The sequence below is a fragment of the Centruroides vittatus genome, unplaced genomic scaffold (genome assembly GCF_030686945.1).
Source record: "Centruroides vittatus isolate TY-2023 unplaced genomic scaffold, ASM3068694v2 contig_955, whole genome shotgun sequence".
NCBI lineage: Eukaryota > Metazoa > Arthropoda > Arachnida > Scorpiones > Buthidae > Centruroides > Centruroides vittatus.
In genome coordinates this window covers 1,371,039-1,398,756 of record NW_027122634.1, presented here as the reverse complement: position 1 = coordinate 1,398,756, position 27,718 = coordinate 1,371,039, and the positions used below count along the sequence as shown (strand labels likewise).

Genomic DNA, 27,718 nt, shown 5'->3' with positions numbered 1-27,718 from the left:
TTTTCCATTTCTTATGTCAACTTAAGATATATCGAGTTATAAAAAAAATGTAAAGAATAAGTATTATTATTGTAGAAAATGTCAGAAGGATGTGATCTCTTTCTCTTGATTTTTTGAATGCACAGATAACTATTCTGTTGTATCGAGTAATAGCATACATGAATAACTATAACAACTGAAAATAACTGTTATATCAATTGTTTTCTTTTAATAAATTAAGATATTATTAAATTACTTACTTACTTAATTAATTATAATATGCATGCAATGATATTTTTGTTATTTGTTATAATGTAGGTCTACGATTTATTATCCCAAATATTAAAAACACACACGAGAAATTAAATTCCATTATGATAAGTACTAAAATTTTAAGAAATTTTGAATGTATTTTCTAAATTTAAAATTGTTTTAATGCCAAAAAAATTAATTATTTTATAAAGAAAGTAGTTAAGATATCTTCTATAATTTTAAAGTATATAATAAAATAATAATAATAATAACAATTAAAAGTTATATCAAAATCACTTAGAGAAACTTATATCCATTAGCTATATTTCTTCTTGTAAAAGTCTTTGTGTTTATTTCTTTTAATGTCACCATCCTCAATTTCTTTCAATTTGTCTTCTTGGATCATCTTCAATGATAATCTTTGTCCATTATTTTAATATGAAGCAAGACTTTACTATATCTTTTCTATTCCCACATTCCTCATTTTAACCAAAAATATACTCTTTTGAAAAATTCTATCTCCACAGTAACCAATTCTTCTTTATTCTTTCCACTGCAAGATTTATGAATTTTACATAAGGTTTAAAAATTTTCAATTATTATATTATATATATATATATACTGTAAAATATATATATTACAGTATATAAAGATATATTGTAATTTCTTTGTATATTTTTTATTTTATATATATAAATATGGACAAATTAAATTTTTATATAATCTATCTAAAGAGTAAAATTTCTCTATTATTCTAGAATTTATAAGACTTATAAATTTTAATGTTTTTAATAAAAATAACCAAATTTTTATACATAAAAACACTTTTAAAGATTGATTTTTTTACAGAAATTTATTTTTTCTCTACTCAACATGAAGTAGATAGAACATTTGAAAATCTTCAAATCTTCTATAGAAAATTAACATTTATAACTAAAAATTGACCTTATAGCCTTAGGAAAATCAATTTGATTTAATGTAGAAAGTATAATTTATCAAACTATAAACAACAAATCAACCTGACCAATGTTTTGATAATCAAATTATATCCTTGAAAGGATCTATCTTCTCTTAAATATTTATGGTGGCAGCAATATCTGTTACTAAGTTTATATTTAATAAAAATTTATATTGATTTTAATATTAATTAATACAAGAATTATTCATTTTATAATAAACTAAACTTTAAAGTTAAACACATATTCTATTGTAGTAAAGAGAACATGATGCTCCTATTAATCAAGATATTCTATTCATATCATTGATTAATAATGTGAGAATAACAAGCATTGGACACTCATTAATCTAAATCTTTTCCTATGTAAATAAAAGTTAGAAAGTTATCTACTGTTTAATGTCAAAATTAAAAAATATATATATATATGTATATATTAAAATTTAAATGCTTTAATTTTATCAATTTTACATTTAGTTAATTAAAGTTGACATGAGAAATCAATTAAATTCATCCAAAAATGTATTGATCTCTGGTAATGGTTGCCGCATCAAACTTTATGTTGGAGAGAGAAATATTAAATTTGTTTTTTATAAACTTATTTTTTTATTTTAATTCTTCTGCTTGCTTGGATCATTTTGTGAATGTCATTTGGAAAATTTCTTCAACTTTATGAAATTTATTAAATATTTTATGTTATATATTATAAAAGAACTTTGCTGTGTACATATATATATGAAAGGATACTTTCTGAATACGGAAGTAAATTAAAACAGAAGAACAATTTTAATATTAATATATTCTAAAAAATCATAAAAACTTTACTAAAAAACTTTTTATTAAACTATATTCCTTTTATTAAAATTTAAAAAATAATAATAAAAATAAAAGCATTTTCTTTGGTTATAAATATATTTAGCTTATATTATTTTATATATATTTATTTATTTATTAATTTATTAATTGGAAAATACTTTAATAAATATTTATTTTAATGAAAATTATTAATAATATGAAAATTATATAAATTTTTAAAGTTTTATATTTTATCTTAGAAAAATGTAAGGAAAATAAGTTTTTAATTATAATAAACATTTTAAAATATATATAAAAAATTGTTTGTTGAGATTATTTTTTAATTTAAGATTTATTTTAATGAATTTATAAGTAGAAATTTTTAATTTGAAATTTTATAAAAGCTTATTTGCTTGCTGAATAATTCGAAAATAAACTTTTTCTTTAGTTAAAATAATAATTTTTATATTAAAAAATACTGAAAATATACAGAAAGGTGAGAATTTATGTTTAAGCGAAGGCTTTCAGGACTGCAAAGAATGAAAATTTTATAGGGTTGTAAGAAATGAAAGTTTTAAAATATTGAAGGTATTACAGAATTTTAAAGGTTTTCATGAATTGAAGAATTACTAAGAGTTTGAAGGGTTGGAGATTTAAAGATCTGCAAGAAATCTAAAAGATTTTAAGAGATTGCAACTGCAAAAACTAAAAAAAGATCATAGTACTTTTGTAAAAACAACTGCAAAATTTTACAGATTTGAAAAACTGAAAGATTATCAAAGGGAAAAAAATGAAGAATTTTCAAGAACTAAACTTATAATTTTAAACAACATCAAAATATCTCAGTTCCCAAGTACTTTACAGAGTAAAAAACAAAGTTTTGAAGTAAGTCTAAAAATCTACAGAAATAAAGAAAATTTAAATGTTGTAAATAATATATATTGCAGGCCATTATAGTTTTGAAAATATAAGATTTATAATTTATCCAAAAATATAAAAATTGAAATTAAAAAGACACACACAAAACACAGACTTTAAAAGGATTTATTCAGAAAAATTGATGGAATTTGGATTTATAATACTTAAAAAGTATTAGAAAATGTAATTCAAAAATATAAAAAGATTTTAAAGATATCAATTTTAAGTTTTTTTCTTATAAAATAATAATAATAAAAAAATTTAAATATGATAAAATTACAGAATAATAATTTTAAATAAATGATGTTAAAGGTGAAAATAAGTAAATCAATGTCAATCTCTATTGTCAAAAGCATATAAGTTGACATTATGAATAATATTTAAATAAAATAAAATATTCTTTAGAATATTTACGAAGATATTCTCCGGAAGTACGTAGAAAGGTAGACAATGAAAACATGAATGGGAAAGAGAAAAATGGAGAAGATAAAATAAATGGTTTGCTCACAATGGTTCCTTATCGAGACGTATGATTATTGGCAGATGGAAAATGGTATAATGGAAAGAGTAATGTGGAATTGAAAGAAGAAACTACATTACAAATACATAAGATGAAATTACACTTCTTTTTCTTTCCTCTTTATTTACTTTGTTAATTGTTGACATTCAAGTAAAAGACTAAAAATAATAAATAAAGTTGATACAAATAAACAATATTCAATAAATAAAATATAAAAATAAACATAATAAAAAGGAAAAATAGAATTTGTAAACGAGTTTTGTACAGAAGTATTTTTATTTTTTTTAATTTTTTTATTTCAATTCTCTTTCCCCCCCCCTCTCTCTCTCTCTTTATATATATATATATATATATATATATATATATATATATATATATATATACAATAAAAAGATAAGTAAAAAATTATTTCTCTTTTTTTGTTGAAATTCTTATTTTAGAGGAAGAAAAAATGTATTTTCGAAATAATAGAACGTAAATGAAAAAAATTAATTTTTTTTTCTTCTACTTCTTATTGTTAAAATTGGGAGAGAAGTTATTCATTTTTAATTATTGATATTAAGAAAAGGATAAATTAAATTATTCTTTTAATAAAACGAAAATATTTATAAAATAAATAATTTTTTAATTAATATTAATCGATTTTTTAACAGAAAAATCGATTTTTTTTTTTTTGGTAGAAACTATTTTGTTATTTTTCCTTATTAGTGAGCCCATGTAATAAATCTTAAGAACTCACTAGCAAATCTCTCCAAAAGAAAAATAAATAAAATATTATTTTTTTAAAGATTTATCTTCTTTTAGTTTTTTTTTATTTATTTATTAAAGAAATATATAAAATATATTATAGATTATATATAAAAATATTTTGTTAAAATTTTGTTTTTCTTTCATTAAATAGAGAGGAGCTGTCAACTTATTTTTCTTTATTTAATCATTTAATTTCATCATTTTAAAGTGTTTACTGTAAGAAAAAAAAGTGTTTCTTTTAATAAATATATATATAGAAAAATGACTTAAGTAATAAGTATAAGATAAATAACAAGACTTTATATAACAGAAAAAAAATCCCTTGATTGAATTTCACTGTTTCTAGAAGGCTGCACTTTTTAAAGGTTTCCTCATATCAACCATAGATTTAGTGAGAGTGGGAATGGAAATCTATTAAAGTGGACAGGTTAAACAACCAATTGCTGGATCGTGACCATTACCTTATTGTTCTATTGACCCTCTATAGCGTAGATAAGGAGCACGATGCGGCCATCTTCTTTTATTTTTAATAGGGTTTCTTTAATTAAACCTGCTATGGTGAGGTTACCTATTCTCCCCTAACATACCTAATTTGTTTTTCTTTTTTCAATTATAATAAGCTTTGCTTTATCAGTATGAAGTTATAATAAAGATACATCGATAAGCATCATTCCAATTAAATTTTCAATATCATCAGGAGCAAAAATTCTATGGGGAGAATGATAACAGGACTCATTATTAATACGAAAGGGATTTATTATCTAAATACGGTAATTTTTTTTAGAAGAACTAAAGGTTAATTTTATTCATAAATTTTAATGATAAATGTATTGTTTCATAGACGATTTAAATTATTTTTTATTAATTTTAGAAGCTTTAATTATAGCATTATTTTGAATTCATTTAAAGAGTAGCCTGTATAGAACTTTTTAAAATTATAATAAAACATATATTTTATCTGTAAAAGGAATCAAATAAATAAATAAACTGTAATATAAAACAGCATCAAATAATACATATTTAATGAAGTTTTCTTTAAGGAAATTTTGAAAAAATGTCAATATAAAAAAAGAGAAAAAGACTGCGAAGATGAATTAAAATGGGAAAAAAGAAGAAGAGAACAATAAGAAAATTGAGATTAAACGGAAATCCGAGGATGTGGACGTGATAGCAATAGGGATGAAAGAAATGCAGGAGTTTCTTATCTTTCGCCATATTGAATGACCACCATCTAGTATCACAGGATTACAATACCGTTCCTTTCACTCAGATTAATAGAGGTGGAAACGAAATTCTTAATGGATATGTGCTTCTACTAAAGAAGAATAACATCAAACTTTCTAAGAACAATATACTATACAAGGGCTTATATATTTGTTACATTTTAATTTCTATTTTTCAATATATTTCTTTTATTTTTTATACGACACTTAGCGAAACCTGAGCCGAAGGAAGTTCCGATTCGACATCATTTTTATATCTTAAATGATACCTAATAATGTATAAAATTCATATTTTTCTGTCAAAATATAATTTACATTGATAAGAATTACTCTAATTTAGTTTTAATATGTCTAGAATTTTTAAATTGTTATTTATAAGTTTTCAAGTGTAATATTTTATTTAAAAATTTTATCGTGAAAATCAATTTACTAAAAATTAAAATTTTATTAGTAAATTATTTATTTATTAGTTATAATTATCTAGTTAATTTTTTCCTGTTTTTGCCAGTCAAAATTACCTGTAATGCTTTAATTTTTAAACAAGTTATAATGTACTTAATAACAATTAATCAAAAATAAAAAAATTGCTGACTTAAAACTTCTAAAAGCTGTATTTTTTTTTTTTTTAACTGAAAATTAATTTCCGAATACAAAAATTGATTTTCTAAGTTAAATTCTTGTGGCACCATCTTTTGGTTGCAATTGAAAATAAAAGTTAGAAATTTAAATTATTTTATCGTCTTTCTTATTAAACCATTTACGTATTTACACGTTTTATTGTTATTTTTAAAGTAACAATAATGATATTAATAAAAACTATCTTAATGTAATAATCGTTTAACCACTGATGTAGGTTATGTATTATATTTCCATACCAGTTTAGAAAAGATTTATAAATGAAGTTGATAATTAAAACTTCTGGTTAAAAATTCCAGTTTCTATACGTTAATATTTTCTGTAAATAGATTTTTATAGATCAAATAAATCGATTAAATCTTGTTTTATCCAATTTATGATAAAATTTTCTATAGTTAAAAACAATTCTTACACTACAAATAGCTATTAATTCTTCACTTAAGCATGTAAATTCCATCTTTAATTAATAGAACAAATTAATTGTTTTGAATGTTTTATTCTGAATATTAAAATAGAATTTTCATTCATTTTATCTTCAATGGTGGAAAATTATTATGATGAAACATTTTCAACTGAACAGGTTTATATTCTGGTGTAATTATTACTTTTAAATAACTTGGCATTATGTTAAAATATGTCACAAAAGAAGATTAAAAATGTCGCTTTGTATTTTAAGAGTAAAATATTTTCAAGTTAAATTTAATATTTATGCCAAATTTAATTTTACTTATATAAATAAAAAGAACAACTGATTAATGTTTTAAAATTAGCTTTAAATATTCTTAAAAAAAGACTAGTTATGGTCTAAATATCTTACTTGAATATTTATATTAAGCTATTGTTTAGTATATGAATTTAATTAAATTCCATTTATTAAATTAGTAAATTAGCCGAGCAATATTACTGAAAATGAGAATAGCTAAATTTGCAAATTTAATTATTGTGATTTACACTTTAGTTATTATATAAATTTAATTATTTCAATAATATTTTATATTATAAAACTATTTTTATTTCTATATTTATCAATTACAGGATATCATATATTTTTTATTATAATTTTATTAAATTTTACATATAAAAATTTTTTTATATACTTTTACATTTATATATAAAAATATAGATTTATTGTTTATCAATCTGGAATTTGATAGCTTTTCTGAATGGTTATATTTGGAAACATCTCCTGCCAGTGGTTAACTGTTTCAAAATCAATCTGGCCGCAGAAGGACACGTCCAGTAACTTCAGCTTTTTACAATCCGTCAATATCCTATAAATTTCGGTATGAAAAATACAATTAAAAAATTAATTTAAGAATAAAAATATGTTATTTTTAATATTAAAATTAAGTTAAAAACTTAAAACATTTACATTTGTTGATTATTAAATTAGTAAATAATTATCGTTTAAGATCCTTATCATTCATACAATTGTTGTAAGAGAATAATCTTATATACTGAGTATCTTAATGCAACATTTATCATATTAATTGTAATATTAGTAAAAACTGAAGTACAGTACATTTTATAAAAAAAAAAAATAAAGTTATTATTACCTTAATATTCCTTCTTTAGTTATTTCTCTCACACCTAATAGATCAAGTTGCTCCAAATATTTCAAGTGATTCGCAATAGTTACCAGATCAAAATCAGACACTGTACTGTAAATAAATATAATTTCTTTAAAAGTAGTTAAATTTATAAGAAAAATATTTTAATACAGTTTTACAGTTATTGCTTTTACCGTATTGTCGTAAGAATCACTCTCTTCAATTCGGTGCATTTATGAAACAGATCTCTCAAACAGCCTGAACTTGCATCTATTGAATTACTAAAATAAAAATATTTAAAAATGCAATATAATATTTTATAATTTAAATTTATTAATCTTTTGATTTAATCTTCTAATGCCACAAATACAAATAGTAATTGTTTTTTCTTAATTCCTTAATAAGAGTTTTTTTTTTTCCAAATGTTATAAGATCATTACATCTATTTTTTTTGTGTAATAACAGAAAATAACAACATAAAACTCAATGCTAAACTGTTTTATCCTATGGTAAATCAGTAGCTATAGTTTACATTGTAACGTTAATAATTTGACAAATTAGCAACAACAATTGATACATATTATAGATGTATAGAATAACATAATGCACTGTATTTGCTACATATATTATATATAATTTATTATCATAGCAATTAGTTGTTCTCAATTTCAACAAAAAACCGTTTGTATTTTATAAATTTAATTTTATATTTTCATTTCAATTTATAAAAAGTAAATGAAAAACTGGAACTCTTATTATATTTGATATTAAATCATAATTGTTAATGTCATATAAAATGTAAAATATTACATAACAATATTATTTTAAAGACGAATTTAATGAATCATCAATATTTATCTTCTGTCTATTATTCTTAAAAATATATTAATAATCCAAGAATATACCAATCAATTATTCTGAGTTATGTCAAATCTACAATCCATTCAAGTAATTAAACGCATCATAAATATGCGGATCCATTTTTATGTAATTTATATAAACAAATATCAACTTTTAATATCTAAGAAAACTTGGATTTTATATACACAAACTCTATAATAATATTTATTTATTTTCTTCAAAAAATATTCTTTGAGAGGAATAACATAAACCTGTAATATTTTGAAGTTCAAATTCTATTTGTATTTCTTCTGAAATTTTGAATCAAACTATGAAAAATTTAAAATTAAATTTTTCAAAGGCCAAGAATATATAATTTATCTATAAAAATATCTATTTTTAATAAATAAAATATATGGAACTCTACAGAGAATGAAAAAATAAATTTTGAAAGTGCTTTAGAAAAATAAATAATTTAAATTTTTATAAATTTAGTTTGATTATTTGACAAATAAATTTTCTAATGGATGAGAGAGAAGAAAGAATTTTTATTAAACAACTTAGTGAATTGAAAAATTTATATTTTTTTTCCATATTCAAAGATTAAAAAGTAAAGCAGTGCAAAATTCATACAAAAATTTACTTAAATCACTCTCGAGAATTCACTTTTAAATTACAAAGACGAGTTAGAAGTTTTCTTCTATTTGTGCTTTCTAAAACAATTTTCTTTAACAGAGGTATGAATTTTTTAATATTTAAACTATGCACTTCATGCTCACCACAGATTCTGTTAAGTTATATCTTATAAAGGGCATTGAACTGACTATCTTTTATTTACAGAAACTTGACTAAGAAAGTTTAATATTCTGGTTTCCGTAGAAGTCTATAGCAAAAAATGTTTAAAATCAAATTTGTGTAAGTGAGAAATAGGCCATTTTAGAACAATTGAAAAAATTTTTGAAATATTTTAAATTTTTTAAATTAGGAACTAATGGAAGCACATTACACAATTAGAAAGAAAAAGCAAGCCAATGCATTTTCTAGAAACTTTAGCTGAATTTGTAAAAACAGAAATTGAGATTATCAATTAAACATGTAAATTTTTACTTAAATATAGTAGAGGAGAAGTTAAAAGCTTTCTAGGAGGAGCCAGATGGATAAGTAATAATCAACTGTAAAAAAATAAAGTGATAATGTCTTCACTTTAATAGACTGTTCAAAAAATGATTAATATACAATTAAAGATAATGTTTAGTAATTGTTTGGAATGCTCTTTCTCTTTAAATTTATTTAAATGTAAACTTTTAGTAATTGTCTTGCATGAAAAAGAGAGCTTACTATTATTTAGCATTCTAACTAATGTTTTAAAGGCAGAATCAAAGATAAACTTTTATTTACAGAATTTACAATCTATTAAATAATTAAACACATCATAAATACATAGATCCATTTTTAATATTTATGTGGTATATATGGCAAAGATGCCATATATATAATGTTATATAGTTTACAAATTTCTTTATTTAATATAATAGTTACATGCTTTTCTACATTATAAAATATATAATTTATAGTTAAGAAAAGATAATGATCATAACATTAAATAAAATCATTTTAAGTTAACTTAGCTTTTTTCAATATGTAAAACTGAAATAATCTTGAAAAGATAGAAATAGTACTATTAATGGTCTTTATGTCATTAGGAAATGGATACCAGTAAGATTTAATGAAAGAACAAATCAATACATGCAGAATGAAACAAACTTAAAATATAATGCATTTTACTGAAATAAAGTCTCTTTATAACTTTATTAAAAGAATTATTAAAAAAAAATAATTATAGAATTATAATTATCTGAAATCAGAAATTGGAAATAAAATTATAAGTATAAAACCATAAGATCTAAACATATTACACATACTGAATAACAAGAAAATCGAATTTATTAAATGACTGTGGAGACTGTAATGTTTTAATAGGCTATACTTTCTTAGAAATGCAAAATAAGAGAATGAAATAAACAGTTTCAGATGTTTCTGAAATGTTGTTATATAAGAAGAAAATCTATTCATATTCAAATTCTATTCTAGGTTATAATTTTTTTTAAATATGGGATAAATTTTCTTTATTATTTTAAAATATTATATTTAGAAAAATACTCACCACCAGCCAATATCAATCTCATTTAGCAAAAGACAATGATTAGCTAATAAATATATTCCAACAGAGCTTAATGTTTTTGCTCTCCATAAATCAAGACTTTTCAAATTCCTAAATTTAAAATTTCAATTAATTTAAATAAATTTTAGTAAAATAAGAATTTAGTAAGCAAAAATCTTATGAGAAAAATGTTTTAGTATAGTAAAATACAAACTTAATTCTTAACTAATGATAGTAATTTCTTGTTTTCCTTTAATATGTTAGAAATTTTCCACAATAACCTTGAAAAGTTATTTATAATTAATTATTGACAGCTGCTTTATCATTACAGAGCATTATTCTATCAGGAAAAATATATTATAATACTGATCGATGTTATTCTTTGACTGATCTAAGTTATGATAAAGATTTATGAAATGCAAATTATGAAGAATATGAAAATATAACTGTCTGAATACCAGTATCTGAGAGACATCTGCTACATCTGTAAGCATTAAAACCAATCTTAATATTGTAATGGGAATGTAGCACATTGAGAGTTAACAGTTATCCATTAACTACAATTTCTATAATTTTCTGAAAATTAACTGTATCCAAAAAGAAAGCAAATTATTTTTTTTATTAATTATAATAATTTTTTAATAAAATTATGTAGTCTTTTAAGTAAGAGAATAAAATTGAATAAATTATAAATTTTTCTAAATAAGCTATTTTAAAAACTATCAATAAAATAATTTATATATATAAATTCTATATATATATATAAGAATAATGAAAAATGAAAATATGTTACTCTTTATTATTTATATATATAAAAACAGTAATGCAAAATAAAAATATTTAGAGTGTATATATAAATAAATATATATACACTAAATATTTTCATTTTGCATTTTTTAATTCAATGTTCAACAGAATTTTAGGATATTTACTTTCTCAAATATATTTATTTATCTGAGGGGAAAGAAAAATCAATAAATTCTGGTTACATTCTACATGCTTAAAAATGTTGTATTTATTTTAAATTTGAACATTTTTAAGCTACTTATATCAAAATCTTTAGAAAATCCTTTAAATATTCCAAAAGAAACAGCTGGAATTTTTATAAGATTTTCTAAAGTTAAGCTATAAGTAGCTTACAACGTTTGAATTTGAAACAATAGCTTTTTATGCAGTCAGAATGTATCCTGTTTGTTTCATAAAAAGAAAATTCTATTACATGTATTCAAAAAAGTCTTTACTTATCAAATAAATATTTAGGTCAATAATTTAATATTAAATGTTTAAATAAAACATACAAAATTTTAATATTTATAAATATGTAAAAATTATTTTTTAAAATGTTTTAAAAAAAATTATATTAAAAAACATTACAATACAGTTAATTACAAATTATTTTAAAAATATGAAATGATAATCATCATTAATCAATTCAAATCTAGGAAGACATACAAAATAAGGTATTGCATTGTAAGAAAATCAAAACTTAAAAAATAATATGTTATTTTTCTTCAAGGATTTTGTTTCAGTAAAATTTTTATACTCAAACTTTCCTTTTATAAAATGAATGTATTATACTTATTACTCTATTAAATTTAAATGAATCCATTATCTATTTCTTAATGTTTTTTTGTTTCTGCCCATTTAATATCAAATAACTGCTTTATTAAATGTGTATTCCCATTCTTATAATACATCAAACTCACATAAAATTTGATTCAAAATCCAATTAACCTAATGAAAAATTCAAATAATATTTAGAATTGAAAACATTGCATCACTTCTAAAAATACTGTAACATGATTTTAAGATTAGGAAAACAGGAAAAATATATATTCAAAAATGTTTAGAAAAAAGATTCTCTTGAAAAATCAAATTAACAATAATATTCTAAATGTTAACTATAATAAGCATTTAAGAAAAGTATTAAAAATAAAATATTAAAATTTCTGCAAAAAACAAGAAACAAAGTTTGATTCTTCTGTTATCTTCGGAAGAAGTGTATAATAGAGTATATAATAAGTAAAACTCTTCTTTATGATTTAATAATCTAAAATTTATTTAAATATCTTTAAATGTAAAAAAATCAATGTATAAATGTAAATACAGTCGACTCCGCATAAGTCGACACCCCAAGGGAAAATAGAAATGTGTTGAGTTATCCGATGTGACAACTAAAGTGAAGTTGAAAAAAAAAACCACAAAACTACAATTAGGAAAATACAGTAGTGCGTTAAACAGTAGTATAGGCTTACAATACATTGTGTCCTCCATTTAAAATTACTCCATAGATAAAAAACTGAAAAATTTGTTTAGTGTTGTTTGTTTTGAGCACTTAACTGTCTCGATTTTCTTTTTCAACGATCACGAACGCCTTGAAAACATCATCTTCGCAATTGTCAATTGTTGGCAAGTAACGTCTAAGGATTCTCAATGCCTCTAGCGTGAGAAAATGCAAAATTGGATTCTGGTGTGACATTGATGTAGATTGTATATTTTCTTTTTGTTTATCTGTTATTATTTTATACATAAAAATATATAAAATGTTAAGGTATTTTTATTAATATGTATATGTATATTAATTATATATTAATAAATAAATCGACTCCCCCTCCTGAAAAAAATGAGTTCGCACCACACATGCGGAGTGAATTCATTTTTTCAGGAGGGGTGACGACTTATCAGTGTGTGGGACAGCAAAAGTATGTCGACTTATCCAATAGTGACGAGTTAAACGGTGTTGAGTAAACCGAAGTTTTTAACATTAATGCCTATGTAAGTCGGCTGGGACCACAGAAAACTGACTACTTAACCGAAGGTGTTGGGTTATCCAGGCGACGACTTATGCGGAGTCAACTGTAGTTATATTTATATGCTATACATTTAGATAGACACATTAATTTTTTTACATTAAAAATATTTAAATAAATTTTAGATTATTAATAAATTACAGAAAAAAGATGATAATTCTACATATTAAAGTAAAAATGTTTGATTTATACATATTTGACAGAAAATAATAAATTAGAAAAACTCTTCAATTAAAATAATTAAGTGACAATTTTTCTCATCTAATTATGTGTATTTCAAGTAGCTAAAACTATTTATATATATTATGAGATAAATGTGAAATTTAGTTAAATGTAATAAATAATAATATAATGTCTAAATTACTAACAGTAAAATATGAAAAAACATCATTATATATAAAATATGCATGGATGTGCATTAAACTTAATGCAATTAATAACAGATAATAATTGAATCAAAACAGATTGAATAAGATTAAAATATTTTTGTATGATTCATGTTTTAATATAATAATATATATATTATACCAAATTCATACATTAAATCTAATATAGTATTTATTCTTAGTAAATAATTAAAAGAAACTAATTACCTTAGATTCCGAGCAATTTCTGCTGCAATATCATCAAAGTTATTTATAGATGAGCAATTTCCAAGTCCCAAATATTGTAATTTTATACATGACCTATGAAAAAGTTTCACTGAAATATTAAAGATATTTTTAAATTAATATTTAAAAGTTAATAGAATAATTCTGAACGGTTATAAATGATTCAAGAAAGATTCAATTACAAAACCCAATAAAACTGAAATAATAAAACAGTTCATTATAGACCATAAGGGAAATAATATCTGTAATGATTTAATAGGTATAGTTTTTTAAAAGCTAAAAAAATTCCACAAAATAAACAGAAAATCATTTAATGCATTGATTAATAATTAAGAAACAGTACAGTACATCCTATTACTCTGTATCATTCATTACTAATTGAAAAGCTATCAGTTTATATTAAGTTATCATATTATTAATAAATGGTAATCATCTTAGAATTTTTTAAACATGTATTTCAAACTTAAAGTAAATTAATTTATAAATAACTATTTTTCAAGACGACAAACTAGATCAGCAATTCTCAAAGTTATTCAAGTTGCAGACCACTCAAACAGATTCACAGATAAATGATGCACCTATACCATGTTCATACTATTATGTTGTAAATATCATCTTAGATGTGCCTTAATATTGTGTCTATTCTACAAACTAATGTAAGAAATATGTAATGCGTAAAAATGTTCTTTTCTCTGGCTAAACAACATAGAATTGCATTTTGAAAAAATGACTAGATGTCTGTGGACCACCTGAAGCCTGCTCGTAAACCATATTTTGAAAATCACTGAACTATGGTTATGAAAAACATTTAAAGTGTAACTTGAATGAAAAATGCAAAAATTGAACAGAATAAAAAAATGTGCTTTAATCTTGGAAAAAACTGAATCCAAATCCTTTCATAAGAACATTTTTTTTCTTTGTCTTAGTTTGGAAAACAGAGGGGAAGTAAGGAGGCAATTAGTCAAAAATGCGCCCAAAAGATTTTTACATTTTTGGCCTCAGAAAACCTTGAAACATTAAATGCAAAAAAGTTTGGGATTTTTTTCTTATATATATGAATATTAGTGTGTGTATGTGCATGATTTGTTCACCTACTTTAAAGCTTAATAATTCCTATGCTTTTTGTTGAAAGTTTCTGAAGTTTTGCAGGGAGGTTTGACGTTATTAAATTTTGATGGTTAAAGGTTGAGGAAGTGGGGAGATATAGGGGGTCATGTGTCATAACTCAAGTAAGAGTCAAACTTAAAAGATTTTACTTGTTATTAGCATTTTCAATTTTTTATAAAATTCATCCCTACCCTCAAAATTATGCTTTTTACCATTTTATAATTAATTAATTGTATAAAAAGTTTTTAAAATAAAATATCATAACAATGCCACATGCAGTTTTAAATGTTGCTGGATTTTTTTAATGTATTGTGGTTTATACATTAAAATTTACATTTAATATATTATTTATTTATTAAAATATCAGATTTAATCTGCTAATAATAAGTTTTGAATTATTACTATTTGTATTTTATGACAAATAATAAAAAATAAATATAGTTGTAATAAGTCATTAGTTGATTGTAATAATTAGATTATAATCCATGGAAACTGCATTTATTAAAATGAATCACATGCTGTGAGAAACTTAATTTATGAATTTTTTCTTGCATTTCTTTTTCTTGTATAATTGATAAATGCAACACTAAAAATTTTTCTTAAGAAACTAAAACAAATTTCCTGTATTATATGCAATTTAAAATAGGCGATCAATGAAATAATATCAAACTATAGATAAAAATTTTAATTTTCCAAATAATAAGAAAAAGACATTTTACAGGAGATGTAATCAAATTCAGAATATCCATTTATATTTTAGATAACAAACTATGTATTTTCAATAAGATTTTAATTAATTCACATCTTAAAATATGAAATTATATAAAATTTAAAACAAATCTAGCAGTTATTTTTAATTATAATTGAAAAATAATTACATTAATAAAAAAAATAATAAATATATTCAGAAATAAAAAAATACTTCCAGTCAAGTTATTATTAAAATGGTTTAATTTTTATTGAAGAAATTGATTAAAATCAATTACCTTAATATTCCAATAATAGAATGTTTATCAATGAGAGTTCTGTACAAATCTAAATGTCGAAGTTCGACCAATCTTGATATCTGCATAAATCCAAGTTGATCTAAGCTTCTTTGTCTGCAGCTACAAATCTGAAATTCTATTTTAAGAAGTATTAGTATATTATAAAGTAATCAGAAATAAAATATTGATACTATATTTTACCTTGCAACTTACCTTGCAAATAAGGACAAAAATCAGCTATTGCTTTCATGCAGTCATTATTAACAAATGAACAGTTTGATAAATAAAGATATTTTAGAAATTGCCCACAATTTTCTAAAAATCTGATAAAGAAAGAATTTTGTAAATTTACTTAAATTTATTAACTTCTACGAAATAATATTAGATCATTTAATAATCATATATGTAAATTAATGTAAGAAAATGGACAAGTTTTTCATAATAAAATTAGTTATCTTATGAACCATAGTTGATAGTTATATATCATGAAGCAATTTAAGTGATAAACAAATTCTTTTGCAATATTTAAAATCAATACTTACTGAATAAAACTAGCAGGATTCAATTTTCCTTTATTGCCGCACCAAGAAAGATTTAAATACTGAAGTGATGAACATCTGTTTTTAAGTCCATACAACATATCTGATGTTACCTAATTATTAATATTAAAATTAATATTTAATTCAATTATATGGGAATGTTTAAAGCATTTAAATTTTTGATTATCCTATCCAGTCATATTTGTTTAAAAATGTTTCACTATATTTCAAAAGTAAGTGAATCAGATGAAATTCATGAATTATACATGCAAATAGCAATTGTTATAATAATATATTTATTTTACAGTAAAATTAGCATGTTCAATCTGGTTTTACTGTTTTAGGGTTCTATCTATTACTAATATAATATAAATGTGTGTGTGTGTGTGTGTGTGAATTCCTTATAATTCTCGCAATTTTTGTCCAATCCAGATGAAATTTTGGTTATATATGTTTTATGTTCTGACGGAAAGTATAGACTACTTATTTTGCAAGAATATTAGCTATAGAATAAACATTTTATCAATTTGGGATCAGTGATCACACTTACATTGCAGTAACATCAGTGACTTCATTTAGTTCAAGCTAGATGAGAAAATTTCCCTTAAGTTGCATTTTAAAACATTTTGGCAAATGGCATATTTTAAACTTATTTCATTAAATTTAAAATTTAAACTTTAAAAAGAGATAGCTGCATTGTATCACTTCTATAACAAATTAAAAAAAAAAAAATCTTTTCATAGTGACCATGTGTTTAACAAGCCCATTATTTATTTAGAAAGTGTCATTGCTCCATTGCTCATCTAACTAACATACGTACAATTCATCTTTGTTTTATTAACATGGAATTAAAAAACTCACTATTCTGTAAAAAAAAAAAAAAAGCCTAGGGGAAAATGTAAGAGTAAATTTGGTTAGTTAAATTCTAGATCTATAAGAATAAGAACAACTGAGACCCCTGAAGGCTGTGAAGTGCGACTTGAGCAACATCAAATAAGAATGGCTTTGTCAAGGGCTGCTAAAACAGCATCAAGCTCAAATATAAACTACTTTATAGAAATATGTTGTTAAGAGTAACGTGACACTCTACTAGGTACATTCCAGCGAATGTATAGACTTTTGTTTATACAACTGCGTTCTCGTACTTTGTACCTTGTCTCCCTTTGCTTTTGATAGATGTAGTATATACAGCTTAATTGTTAGATTAAACTCTGTGTTCTAACCGAGCAGTTGCTTTTTCACTTCACTCCACTGTCACACCCTGCATTTATCACAACAGGTTATGGGCCCAGGAGTAGCTTTCTGAAGAGGAATAAAAGAAAATTCCCAAGGAAGAAGTGTAATTGATAAAACTGCAACAAGTAGTGAATTTTGTTTGGACTATTTCTCACGTTCCACGAATCCAATCACTACGAAACTCAGAGAACTAACAGAGAACAAAGGTATGAATCCTTTTTTTATAAAATTCCACGACAAGCATCGAGAAGTCAACTTCCGGTCAAGCTAGCAAACAAAAACGCTGCAACGGATTTATACAAAACTGATTTTGGTGGGAAATTACTGATATATATAGACATCGTACCCACAGACTTTAAGACGATACGTCGATTTTCCCGATTATAACAGTCGTGATTTTTTTTTATTCGATCATTAACAACTAAATTTAATAATGACAACCACGATCAAAATCGAGCCTTTGAAGAAAGATAACTATGATACGTGGAAAATTCAAGCAAAGGCTATTTTAGTTAAAAATGGAACGTGGAAATACGTGAATGGGACCTACCCAAGACCCATCGATGATGAGGAAAAGGCAGCCACATGGGACGAGGACGATTCCAAAGCCCAAGCCGATTTAATTCTCACGATCAGTTCCAGCGAACTTAAACAAATCAAGGGATGTAAAACTGCATTGGAAATTTGGCACAAATTGGAATCCATTTACCAATCTAAAGGTCCCGTGCGCAAGACCACACTCCTCAAACAGCTCATACTACTCAAAAAATTTAAAAATGCATTTGGGGAAATGAAATTAATAAAAATATGAAAGTATAGCATCTTTTTTCTTCCTTATTTGTCTTCTTAACTCACTCGAAGTCGGATTTTAAAGAGTAGCTTTTTACTCGGATTTTAATTTAAAGTTTTTAGAATTGGAATTTTTTACCGATCCCATTGGTTTTTAAATTTTTTGAATAGTTTCAGCACTTTGAGAATCGAAGAATGGGGATAGAGGAGTTACAGCGACAAATAAACCGATTGACGATAGATGTGAACTACTTCAAGTGCTTCTTACGAGAAGAACATACACCGGTAACCTTCCGTTTACCTGAGTCTATACGTTCTAGTATTCAACTAGGTGACGTCAAGAAAATAGAAAAAATGATTATAAAGTCAGCAATTAAGATAAAAGGTAAAAAAATATTTTTACTAAGGAAAAAATTAAAAGAAATGAAAAGATCTAGTGGAAATAGAGTAACTGTCAATAATTTAAATTCTTATTTGATAAACAAAAATAAGAAATTGAAAATTAAATTTGAGTATCCTACTGAACTAGAAAAACAAGATTGGTTGAATAAATTGGTAATTAATCTTACTTCTGTAGATATACCACGGGATTTTCTGAGATTGTTGTCCTGGGGACTTAATATGAACTTACCAATGTACGCTAAACCTTATCCGATAGTAGCAGAAGTTGAGAATGTTATACGGAAAATATCTGGATCCAACGAGGATAAAGCACAGCTACGAGCCAACTTAAGTAAAGACTTGGGCAAGTACAGAGGTAAAAATAGTTATATAACTGATAAAAAAGCAAATAAAATGATTAAAAAATCAGAAAGATTAATTAAGTTTTTTAAGAAACATAACCTTTCCATAGTAAAGGCAGATAAATCGCACCAACTTGTTATATTAACAAAAGAAGAATTACAATCTAAGAAAAATGAAATAGTTACGTCTGACGAATATGAACAGTTACCAATAGATCCGTTAAAGGAAATAAAGAAAAACCTTACAAAATTAATGAAGAAATATAAACAGGAAGTCCCAAGTCACCAGGTAAAAAAGATATTAGACTTTAATAATATACGATATCCAAAATTAAATCTAAGAATTAAGACTCATAAACCTGGTAATATATGTCGACCATTGGTGGATTTTAAAAAAACAGTTTTATATAACCTTGAATATTACTTGAAAATCTACTTGCAGAAAATCGATAGATCACTCTACAGCATAAAAAACACAGATGAATTAATTAATGGACTACTAAAAGGTAAAATTAAAAAAAGTCATTGTCTTATGAGTTTAGATATCAAGTCCATGTATCCATCGATAACACTAGAAATGATTAAAGAAACCATAAATAGATATAATATACCTGAGCACATTTTAATTTTTATTGAATTTATATTTAAAAATAATTATTTTAAAATTTACACAGACTTTTACCGACAAAAGAATGGAATCTCTATGGGATCGGTCATCGGACCAAAACTGGCTGATATCTGCATGATACCGATTGATGAAAATATATCACAGGCTCCAGGTATAGAGTACTATGCACGTTACGTTGATGATATACTAATTATATATGACTCACAAATAACTTCATCCAAAGATATTGAAACCTATGCAAACAGTTTGAGTAACAACTTAAAGTTCACCAGTGAAGAAGAACAAAATCAGGAATTAAATTATTTGGATATTACTATATTGAGAAAGGAAAACCGATTGCTATTCCGTAAGTACGAAAAATTATGTAATACAAAAAAGACCATTAATTACAAATCATACTGTCCCGTAGAAACCAAGAAAAACGTCTTTACTATGGACCTCAAAAAAATAGTGAATAGGACATCCTTACAAGAAGACATAGATAAAGAAATAAAACAACTTTTTAAAAAATATTTATTGAATGATTATCCAAAGAATTTATTATGTAAGTGGTACAATCAATTCGTAAATTACAGATATAATGTAAAGAATCATATTGATAATATTATATATGTTAAATTTCCGTATGTACATAAACTTTATGAGAGATATAAATTAATTTTTAAACAGTATTCTATATGTATCGTGGCAAAACAAAAGAACAAATTGTTGAATATAGTTAATGCCATAAACAAAGATGATGCCAATATGTCAAACAAACTTGATGTTGCAGGTGTAATTTATAAATTATCTTGTACTTGTCCACAAACGAAGTCTTACATCGGAGAAACTGGAAGGAAGTTAGAAGTACGTTTAAAAGAGCACGAGGCAGCAATAAGATTAAAAAGAGAAGAATCGCCGTGGTACCTACATTATAAAAATAATTTTTGTAACATAGACAGAAATAATATAAAAATACTTTATAAAGAAGAAGATTGTTTAAAACGTAGAATAATAGAACATTTTTGTATAAAAGAATATGCAAATTTAATCAATCTGAATGACGGTATGCAGATAGATGCATGCTGGGAAAACATCACCCAGCATAAAAGGAACGGAGGTTACCAAAACTCAACTACCCACTGATGAGGCATGGCGAAATGCATTTGGGGAAATGAAATTAATAAAAATATGAAAGTATAGCATCTTTTTTCTTCCTTATTTGTCTTCTTAACTCACTCGAAGTCGGATTTTAAAGAGTAGCTTTTTACTCGGATTTTAATTTAAAGTTTTTAGAATTTGAGCTCATACTACATAAGATGGATGAGCCTGATGACGCCAGAGACCACCTAAACAAATTTTTTGATGCTGTCGATAAGCTTCAAGATTTAAATGTTAACATCAACGACGACCTTCTCGCTATAATGTTGTTATATAGCCTTCCGCCATCCTACGAAAACTTTCGTTGTGCAATCGAATCACGCGACAATCTGCCAAATCCAGATGCCCTTAAGGTGAAGATCCTCAAGGAGCACGAATCTCGAAAAGGCAAGAATACCAGCGCAGTACCGAATGCCATGTATGCTGAAAATAAGAAGAATTTCAAGAACAAAGATGGTCGTAGGAATCCAAAAGGCAAAACTCCATTCAGATTCGAGAAAACAAATACAAGTGGTTCGAAATGCGAATACTGCGGTCGTCGAAATCACAGGTCTTCTGACTGCCGTTACAAACCCAAAAATAGTGAGCGTGTAGGTAAAGCCGTCGAAGAATGCTTTCATGGCGAGACAACTGATTCAAGATCAACCAAAAGGGATAAATGGTGTCTCGACAGTGGTGCATCTTCCCACATGTGTGCCAATAGAGATGATTTTACAGAAATCAAACCCGACGGACGAATGTTGAACCTAGCCAGCAAAGAAAACACTGCACCAATCGAAGGAATAGGCTCAGTGCAACTAACACTTGACGACGAATCAACGGGACGAGTATTTAACTTATCCGACACTCTTCTGGTTCCAGACCTTCGAACAAATCTCATGTCTGTAAGTAAGATTTGTGATAAAGGCTATGAAGTTTCATTCCGCAAACAAGTTGCATTTATCATGGACCAATATCATGGGAATCGAGAAAACAACGCACAGTTGCCTTATCGAGTACCGAGGCCGAATATATGGCATTATCAGACGCTACTAAAGAAGCTCTACACCTACTAGAACTTTTCAATGAGCTCTCAAAAGGCAATAAATCCAAATTGACAATTTATTGCGATAACCAAGGAGCACTATTACTTGCTCGAAATCCAATGTTTCACTCGCGAAGTAAGCACATAGACATAAGACATCATTTCGTGCGTGAATGCGTTGAACGAGGAAGAATAGACATCACATTTATTCCAACGGATAGGATGCCTGCCGATCTTTTGACAAAAGGCTTACACTATCCGAAGCATGCTAATGGACTAAGACTTTTAAATATGAAGTCAATCAACCCACTGGAATGAGGGGAAGTGTTGTTAAGAGTAACGTGACACTCTACTAGGTACATTCCAGCGGATGTATAGACTTTTGTTTATACAACTGCGTTCTCGTACTTTGTACCTTGTCTCCCTTTGCTTTTGATAGATGTAGTATATACAGCTTAATTGTTAGATTAAACTCTGTGTTCTAACCGAGCAGTTGCTTTTTCACTTCACTCCACTGTCACACCCTGCATTTATCACAACAAAATATTAGCAACTATTCTTGAATTTCTTGAAATATCTACTCTTCTCAATTCTTCAACCTCTATCTTCTCGTAAAAAGCATGCTTCACAGGAGAATTTCTAGTGAAGTATGCTATTCATAAACTTTTCAATAAATTTAGCTTTATTTCATGTTATTCTATTGTTTTCATGAATTACAGAATGTTACATATGTATTATTATTATTGTGTTAATGAGATCACAGTCTCTACAGCATTGTGGTTTAATAAATTTATTATAGTAAATTTAATAGTTTATTATTATTATTTATCTGACTATTAGTTTTACATAACAAAATCATCAATTTCATTGCAATATTAAACTAACATTGTAAATTGTTTGATTATTTTCAATAATATAGTAATTATTTTGTAATTTTGAATAATTTAGCTTTAAGAAACTTTTAACATAGAAATGTTTATTGCATTATTTTATTTTATTTTCATTCTTTCTTTGGCTTATACCTACTTTATAACAAACATCCACCTATATAATTTTAAAATAACTAAAGATCTGAACATTTATAATATAAACTTTTATGATTAATAAATATTCCAAATATCATAGTTATAATTAAGATAATTAAGTTTCAAGTAATTATATTAAAAAGTTTAAAACAGTTAACTACCTTGTTCCAATATAATTTTAACTCTAAGCCAGTATATAGAGTTGGATCATAACAATGTTTATAAAATAATCTGTAATATTATTAAAATAGCTTATTAAATTTTCAAAATATTTATAAAATATTGTATTAGTTATATTTTAATAGTTTTTATTGTATTTTATTTTAAGTTTGTTTATAGTTTAATTCATTTTAATGATGTGAGAAAAGATATACCCTATTTACTCGCATATAAGACAAGGGTTTTATTCATTTTTCACTGCTTCAAAAACTAGGTCATCGTATACGTGCGAGCGAAGGATTTTTGTGTTTTTGGAATAATTTTTGTAAACTGTGTATTTGCACCTTTAACCAGATGCTCACACTCTGGGTTTAAAAACAAAACTATTTTATCTGGGTCATTTGAATTGTTTTTGTGTATTATCAGGAGTAAAGATGAATAGCAATAGAAAAAGCAAAGCTTTTGAATTCAATCCCAAATTGAAATTCCAAAATCACACAGGAGCCTGATATGTTTTAATCCATTCCCATGTGAAAACATGATTATTTGGAAATCAGAATTCGGAGAAACTCATAAGTGTAATCGACGGAGAGTGGATTCAACTGTTAAGAATCGGCAAAAATGGTTCCTGATTGTCCAGCTTTACATGAACAAATTAAAATTATGTCGATTTTACAAGATTTTTCCTTAAAGTCTAAAATGCCAGTAATTTTTGTGGGAAAATGTGTACACTTACAGACGTTTGATATTTTATTTGTGATTAAATGAAATAAAACTAGAATTGTATTAATAAATCTAATTTTCTTTATTTTGATCTTTAAAGTCACACCTCATCCTATATGTGAGATCATCTTATATGCAAGTAAATATGGTAATTTCTTTCTGACAAACTTCAACAGAAATATATTTTATAAATATAAAACTTCTATTTTACAACAGCTATACTGATAAATATTATAAAAAAAATTAATTTATTACATAGAGTTTTTGCTTTTCATCATAGTTAAAAAACATTATTATTGATAATTCATATTAATATAATTAAACTATCCATACCTTGAAACTCTTGCAGCTATACATAAAGACATTAAATCTAAGTAACTTAAAATTACATTAAACACTTCACTCTGGAAATAAAAATGAATGTAATTAGTGTATAAATAAATTATAATGTATAAATTGATCAAATTAGATTACAGGAAATCCTCATTAATTCAAACTTAAATAATTTGAAATCCCATTAGTTTGTAACCATACTTTTGTCCTGGTAGGGGGAATATAGAGATTTACATGTTAAGGAATTTGGTTAGTTCGAAATTCAAAATGAAAATTCTGTCCAAACTGTGATATGTGTATGTTAACTGGTTCATTTAGATCAAAGTAACCTCTATGCTATAAGAGAACAACAGACTGAGAACAACTCTATACGGCTTTGCTTTTATGATAACACATTTTTGGTTGTCACCTTACCCATGAAATACCCTTTTTTCTCTTATCTCATAAAATATGAATGGTTTTTGGGATGGCAAAATTGGGCTACTAGTAGCAGATTGAGATATTTGAAGGGCTCTAGGCTATTATGTTTAGGCGTCTTACTATTTTTGGGCCACTTTAAAAATAATTTGGGCTACATTTTGAAAAATTCTGCTTTACTTTTTATAAAACCTATTTAACAACCTGTGAGGTTCTGAGTACATGCTGTTTACCTTCACATTTATATTATCATTATTAATTAACAAAAAAATAGTGTTCTGTATAAGTATTTGTATTCTGTTTGCTTAATAAATTACATCAGTTACATGGTATTTGCATTATTATACAAAAATATATAAATCTCGGATAATTTGAAATTCAATCATTTAAAGTCGTGAATATTTTGTCCCGAATTTTGAGGATTTCCTGTAATTACTTTTTGAAAATATAAAAGACAACTAAGTAAAAATATGTATTATTGAATTTAATTTTTATTGTTACAGATAAAATAAAGAAAAACTATTTTAAAATTAATAATAATAACTTTTATCATTTTATTTATATTGATGATAATTTTATCAATATAAGTAGAATAAACTTTGCTGACTCTCAATAATATGCAATAATATAAAAATAGTTTGAATAAGTTAATTTCTGTTTATATCACATATATCTATATATATGTGATATAAACTGTTTATATCAACATATACAAATTCATTTAACATGTTTTAAGCTAAAACTGATAATAGGTTATTATTCTATTTCATTACTTTGATATAAGAATTTTACAAGATATTTCAGTTATTAACAGATAATTATAAATCTCCAATACTTTAGACATAATAAGTGAGATATGATAATCACCATTAAAAACGATTTATACATATATTTTCTTTATCCTTAATTTTATGCTATTATATTACAAAAACAATCATAAATAATGTTTTTTGTAGTTATTGTTCAATCAATTTAACTGTGTTTATGTTATTAAATTTACAATACAAAATTATACATCTATTGACAAAATAGAAACTTACAGGTAAAAGATCAAAATATCCATTTGCTAATGATTTATATTCTTTAATAGCCTTTAAACTAACTTTTTCAAATGTTTCTGCGAGACCAATTTCTTCATTTGCATTTAAATTAGATTCACTTTGAAGGATATATTGGAATGAAAATAGGAGAGATTTTCCAGTAAGTGATATGGCATCCAATTCATAATAATATTTTAGATGTGCATGATGAAATTCCAATCGATATAAACTGATAAAAATAAGTAAATAAACAATTATTATCTTTTAAAATTTATAAATGTGATAAAAAAAATAAATTATGTATCATAGATCATAAAATCTCAGTTTGTAATTTAAATATATTAATATCTCCTGGTTTGAAAAATATTTAGTAATCAAATTTAATAATTATTAAAGTTAATTAAAAATGGTTTAAATGATTTTAATTATTATATATTCCCTAGACGATTTATTTTGACTATTTGTAATTTTTTAACAATTATGAGATTAATGCAAATCATAAAAATTTAATGTAAACATGAATTTAAATTAGAATTTATTTGTTTCAATATATTTTAAATATTTTTATATTTTTAACAACAAAACAATTTTTGTTAAAGATTAAAATTAAATCAATACTTTGAGAACTTGTATTTGACTTTTATGATGATTCTATTCTATGAAGCATGATTTCATTGCAATTTATTACCATTATCACCACGGTTCCAATAAGAAACTACTTTTTCTATTAACTTGGTTTTACTGATAATATTTCCTTTGATGTTTTTCTTTTTAATAAATCAAATACAGTGAATCATTAAAAATCCAGAATTGGCTGTTGAAAAATGAATATTAAGCACTTCAATGATAACTTCATAGTTGATGTTCTTTTGACCTGTGTTCTTTCAGATATAAATTGTTGATTTTCTAATATTTATTCAGAATTTATAATTTTTTTAATTTTAAAATTATTAGTGTATTTTTTGTTTAAATACAGTGATTCTGTAAGTTATATTCGGAATCTTTTTTAAATATGCCTACATTACTTGCAAAATACTGGCTTGAACTTAAAACAATTAAACTTGGAATTACAGTACTTAAAATGCTAATTTATATGTATTATTTGAAATTCCAGGTGGATCAGCCCCAATTAGTCTGGATTTTTGACATTTAAGCATATTTTTTAATGGATCTAAATCAGAAAAACTTTTTAACTAGTCCAACAAAGAATTAGAGACCCGTGAAAATTCTCTGTTAGACCTCATGTTTAATATATTCACCATGTAATGGATGCATCATCTTATATAAACAGTTTCTATTCTTTTGAGAAAACCATCTTCAAAAACTGGAAAAATTCATAGACAGCAACAATAAATTATTAGCAAACTGTAAATAATCTTATTAATGAAATCTATAAAATCTAAACATTCTCTTATGGAAATTTATGAATAAAAATATTAATGATATACGAGGGTTGTTCAAAAAGTTCCTGAACTTTATTTATTACAAAAAAAATACTTCACTTACAATTTATTTGTCAGGGTCCCCTTCAAAGTAGTCTCCTCCCCAATGTATACACTTATCCAATGGTGTTTCCACTTTTTGAAACAGTCCTGGAATGCTTTTTCCAGAATGCTAATAAGTTTCTCCATCATTTTTTTCCTATCTCTGGAATGGTGGCAAATCTTTATGCTTTGAGCATGTTTTTTTAGTTTGGGGAACGGGAAAAAGTCACATGGGGTCAGGTCAGGTGAGTAGGGTGGGTGGGGAAACACAGCAATCTTGTTTTTGGCCAAAAAATCACAAGTTCTGAGGGACGAATGGGCCGGTGCATTGTCATGGTGAAAAAA

General features: G+C 24.7%; 1 protein-coding gene across 2 annotated transcripts in view; it reads right to left on the bottom strand.

Moving 5' to 3' along the window:
* Window positions 1-7,066: 7,066 nt before the first annotated feature.
* Fbxl4 (F box and leucine-rich-repeat gene 4) overlaps window positions 7,067-27,718 on the bottom strand; it is a 28,560-nt gene continuing 7,908 nt past the window's right edge. The window contains exons 5-15 of one of the 2 annotated variants that reach the window (XM_067282404.1): window positions 25,890-26,118; window positions 24,433-24,503; window positions 23,379-23,448; window positions 16,636-16,745; window positions 16,307-16,416; window positions 16,094-16,229; window positions 13,983-14,075; window positions 10,583-10,690; window positions 7,773-7,859; window positions 7,585-7,689; window positions 7,067-7,299 (exon numbers count right to left, since the gene is read on the bottom strand). In XM_067282404.1, coding sequence (XP_067138505.1) covers window positions 7,164-7,299; window positions 7,585-7,689; window positions 7,773-7,859; window positions 10,583-10,690; window positions 13,983-14,075; window positions 16,094-16,229; window positions 16,307-16,416; window positions 16,636-16,745; window positions 23,379-23,448; window positions 24,433-24,503; window positions 25,890-26,118 — 1,255 coding nt within the window. In that variant the 3' untranslated portion in view covers window positions 7,067-7,163. Of the gene's footprint in view, window positions 7,300-7,584; window positions 7,690-7,772; window positions 7,860-8,576; window positions 8,748-10,582; window positions 10,691-13,982; window positions 14,076-16,093; window positions 16,230-16,306; window positions 16,417-16,635; window positions 16,746-23,378; window positions 23,449-24,432; window positions 24,504-25,889; window positions 26,119-27,718 lie in introns of those variants that run through there. The other variant, XM_067282405.1, reaches the window with a different exon arrangement.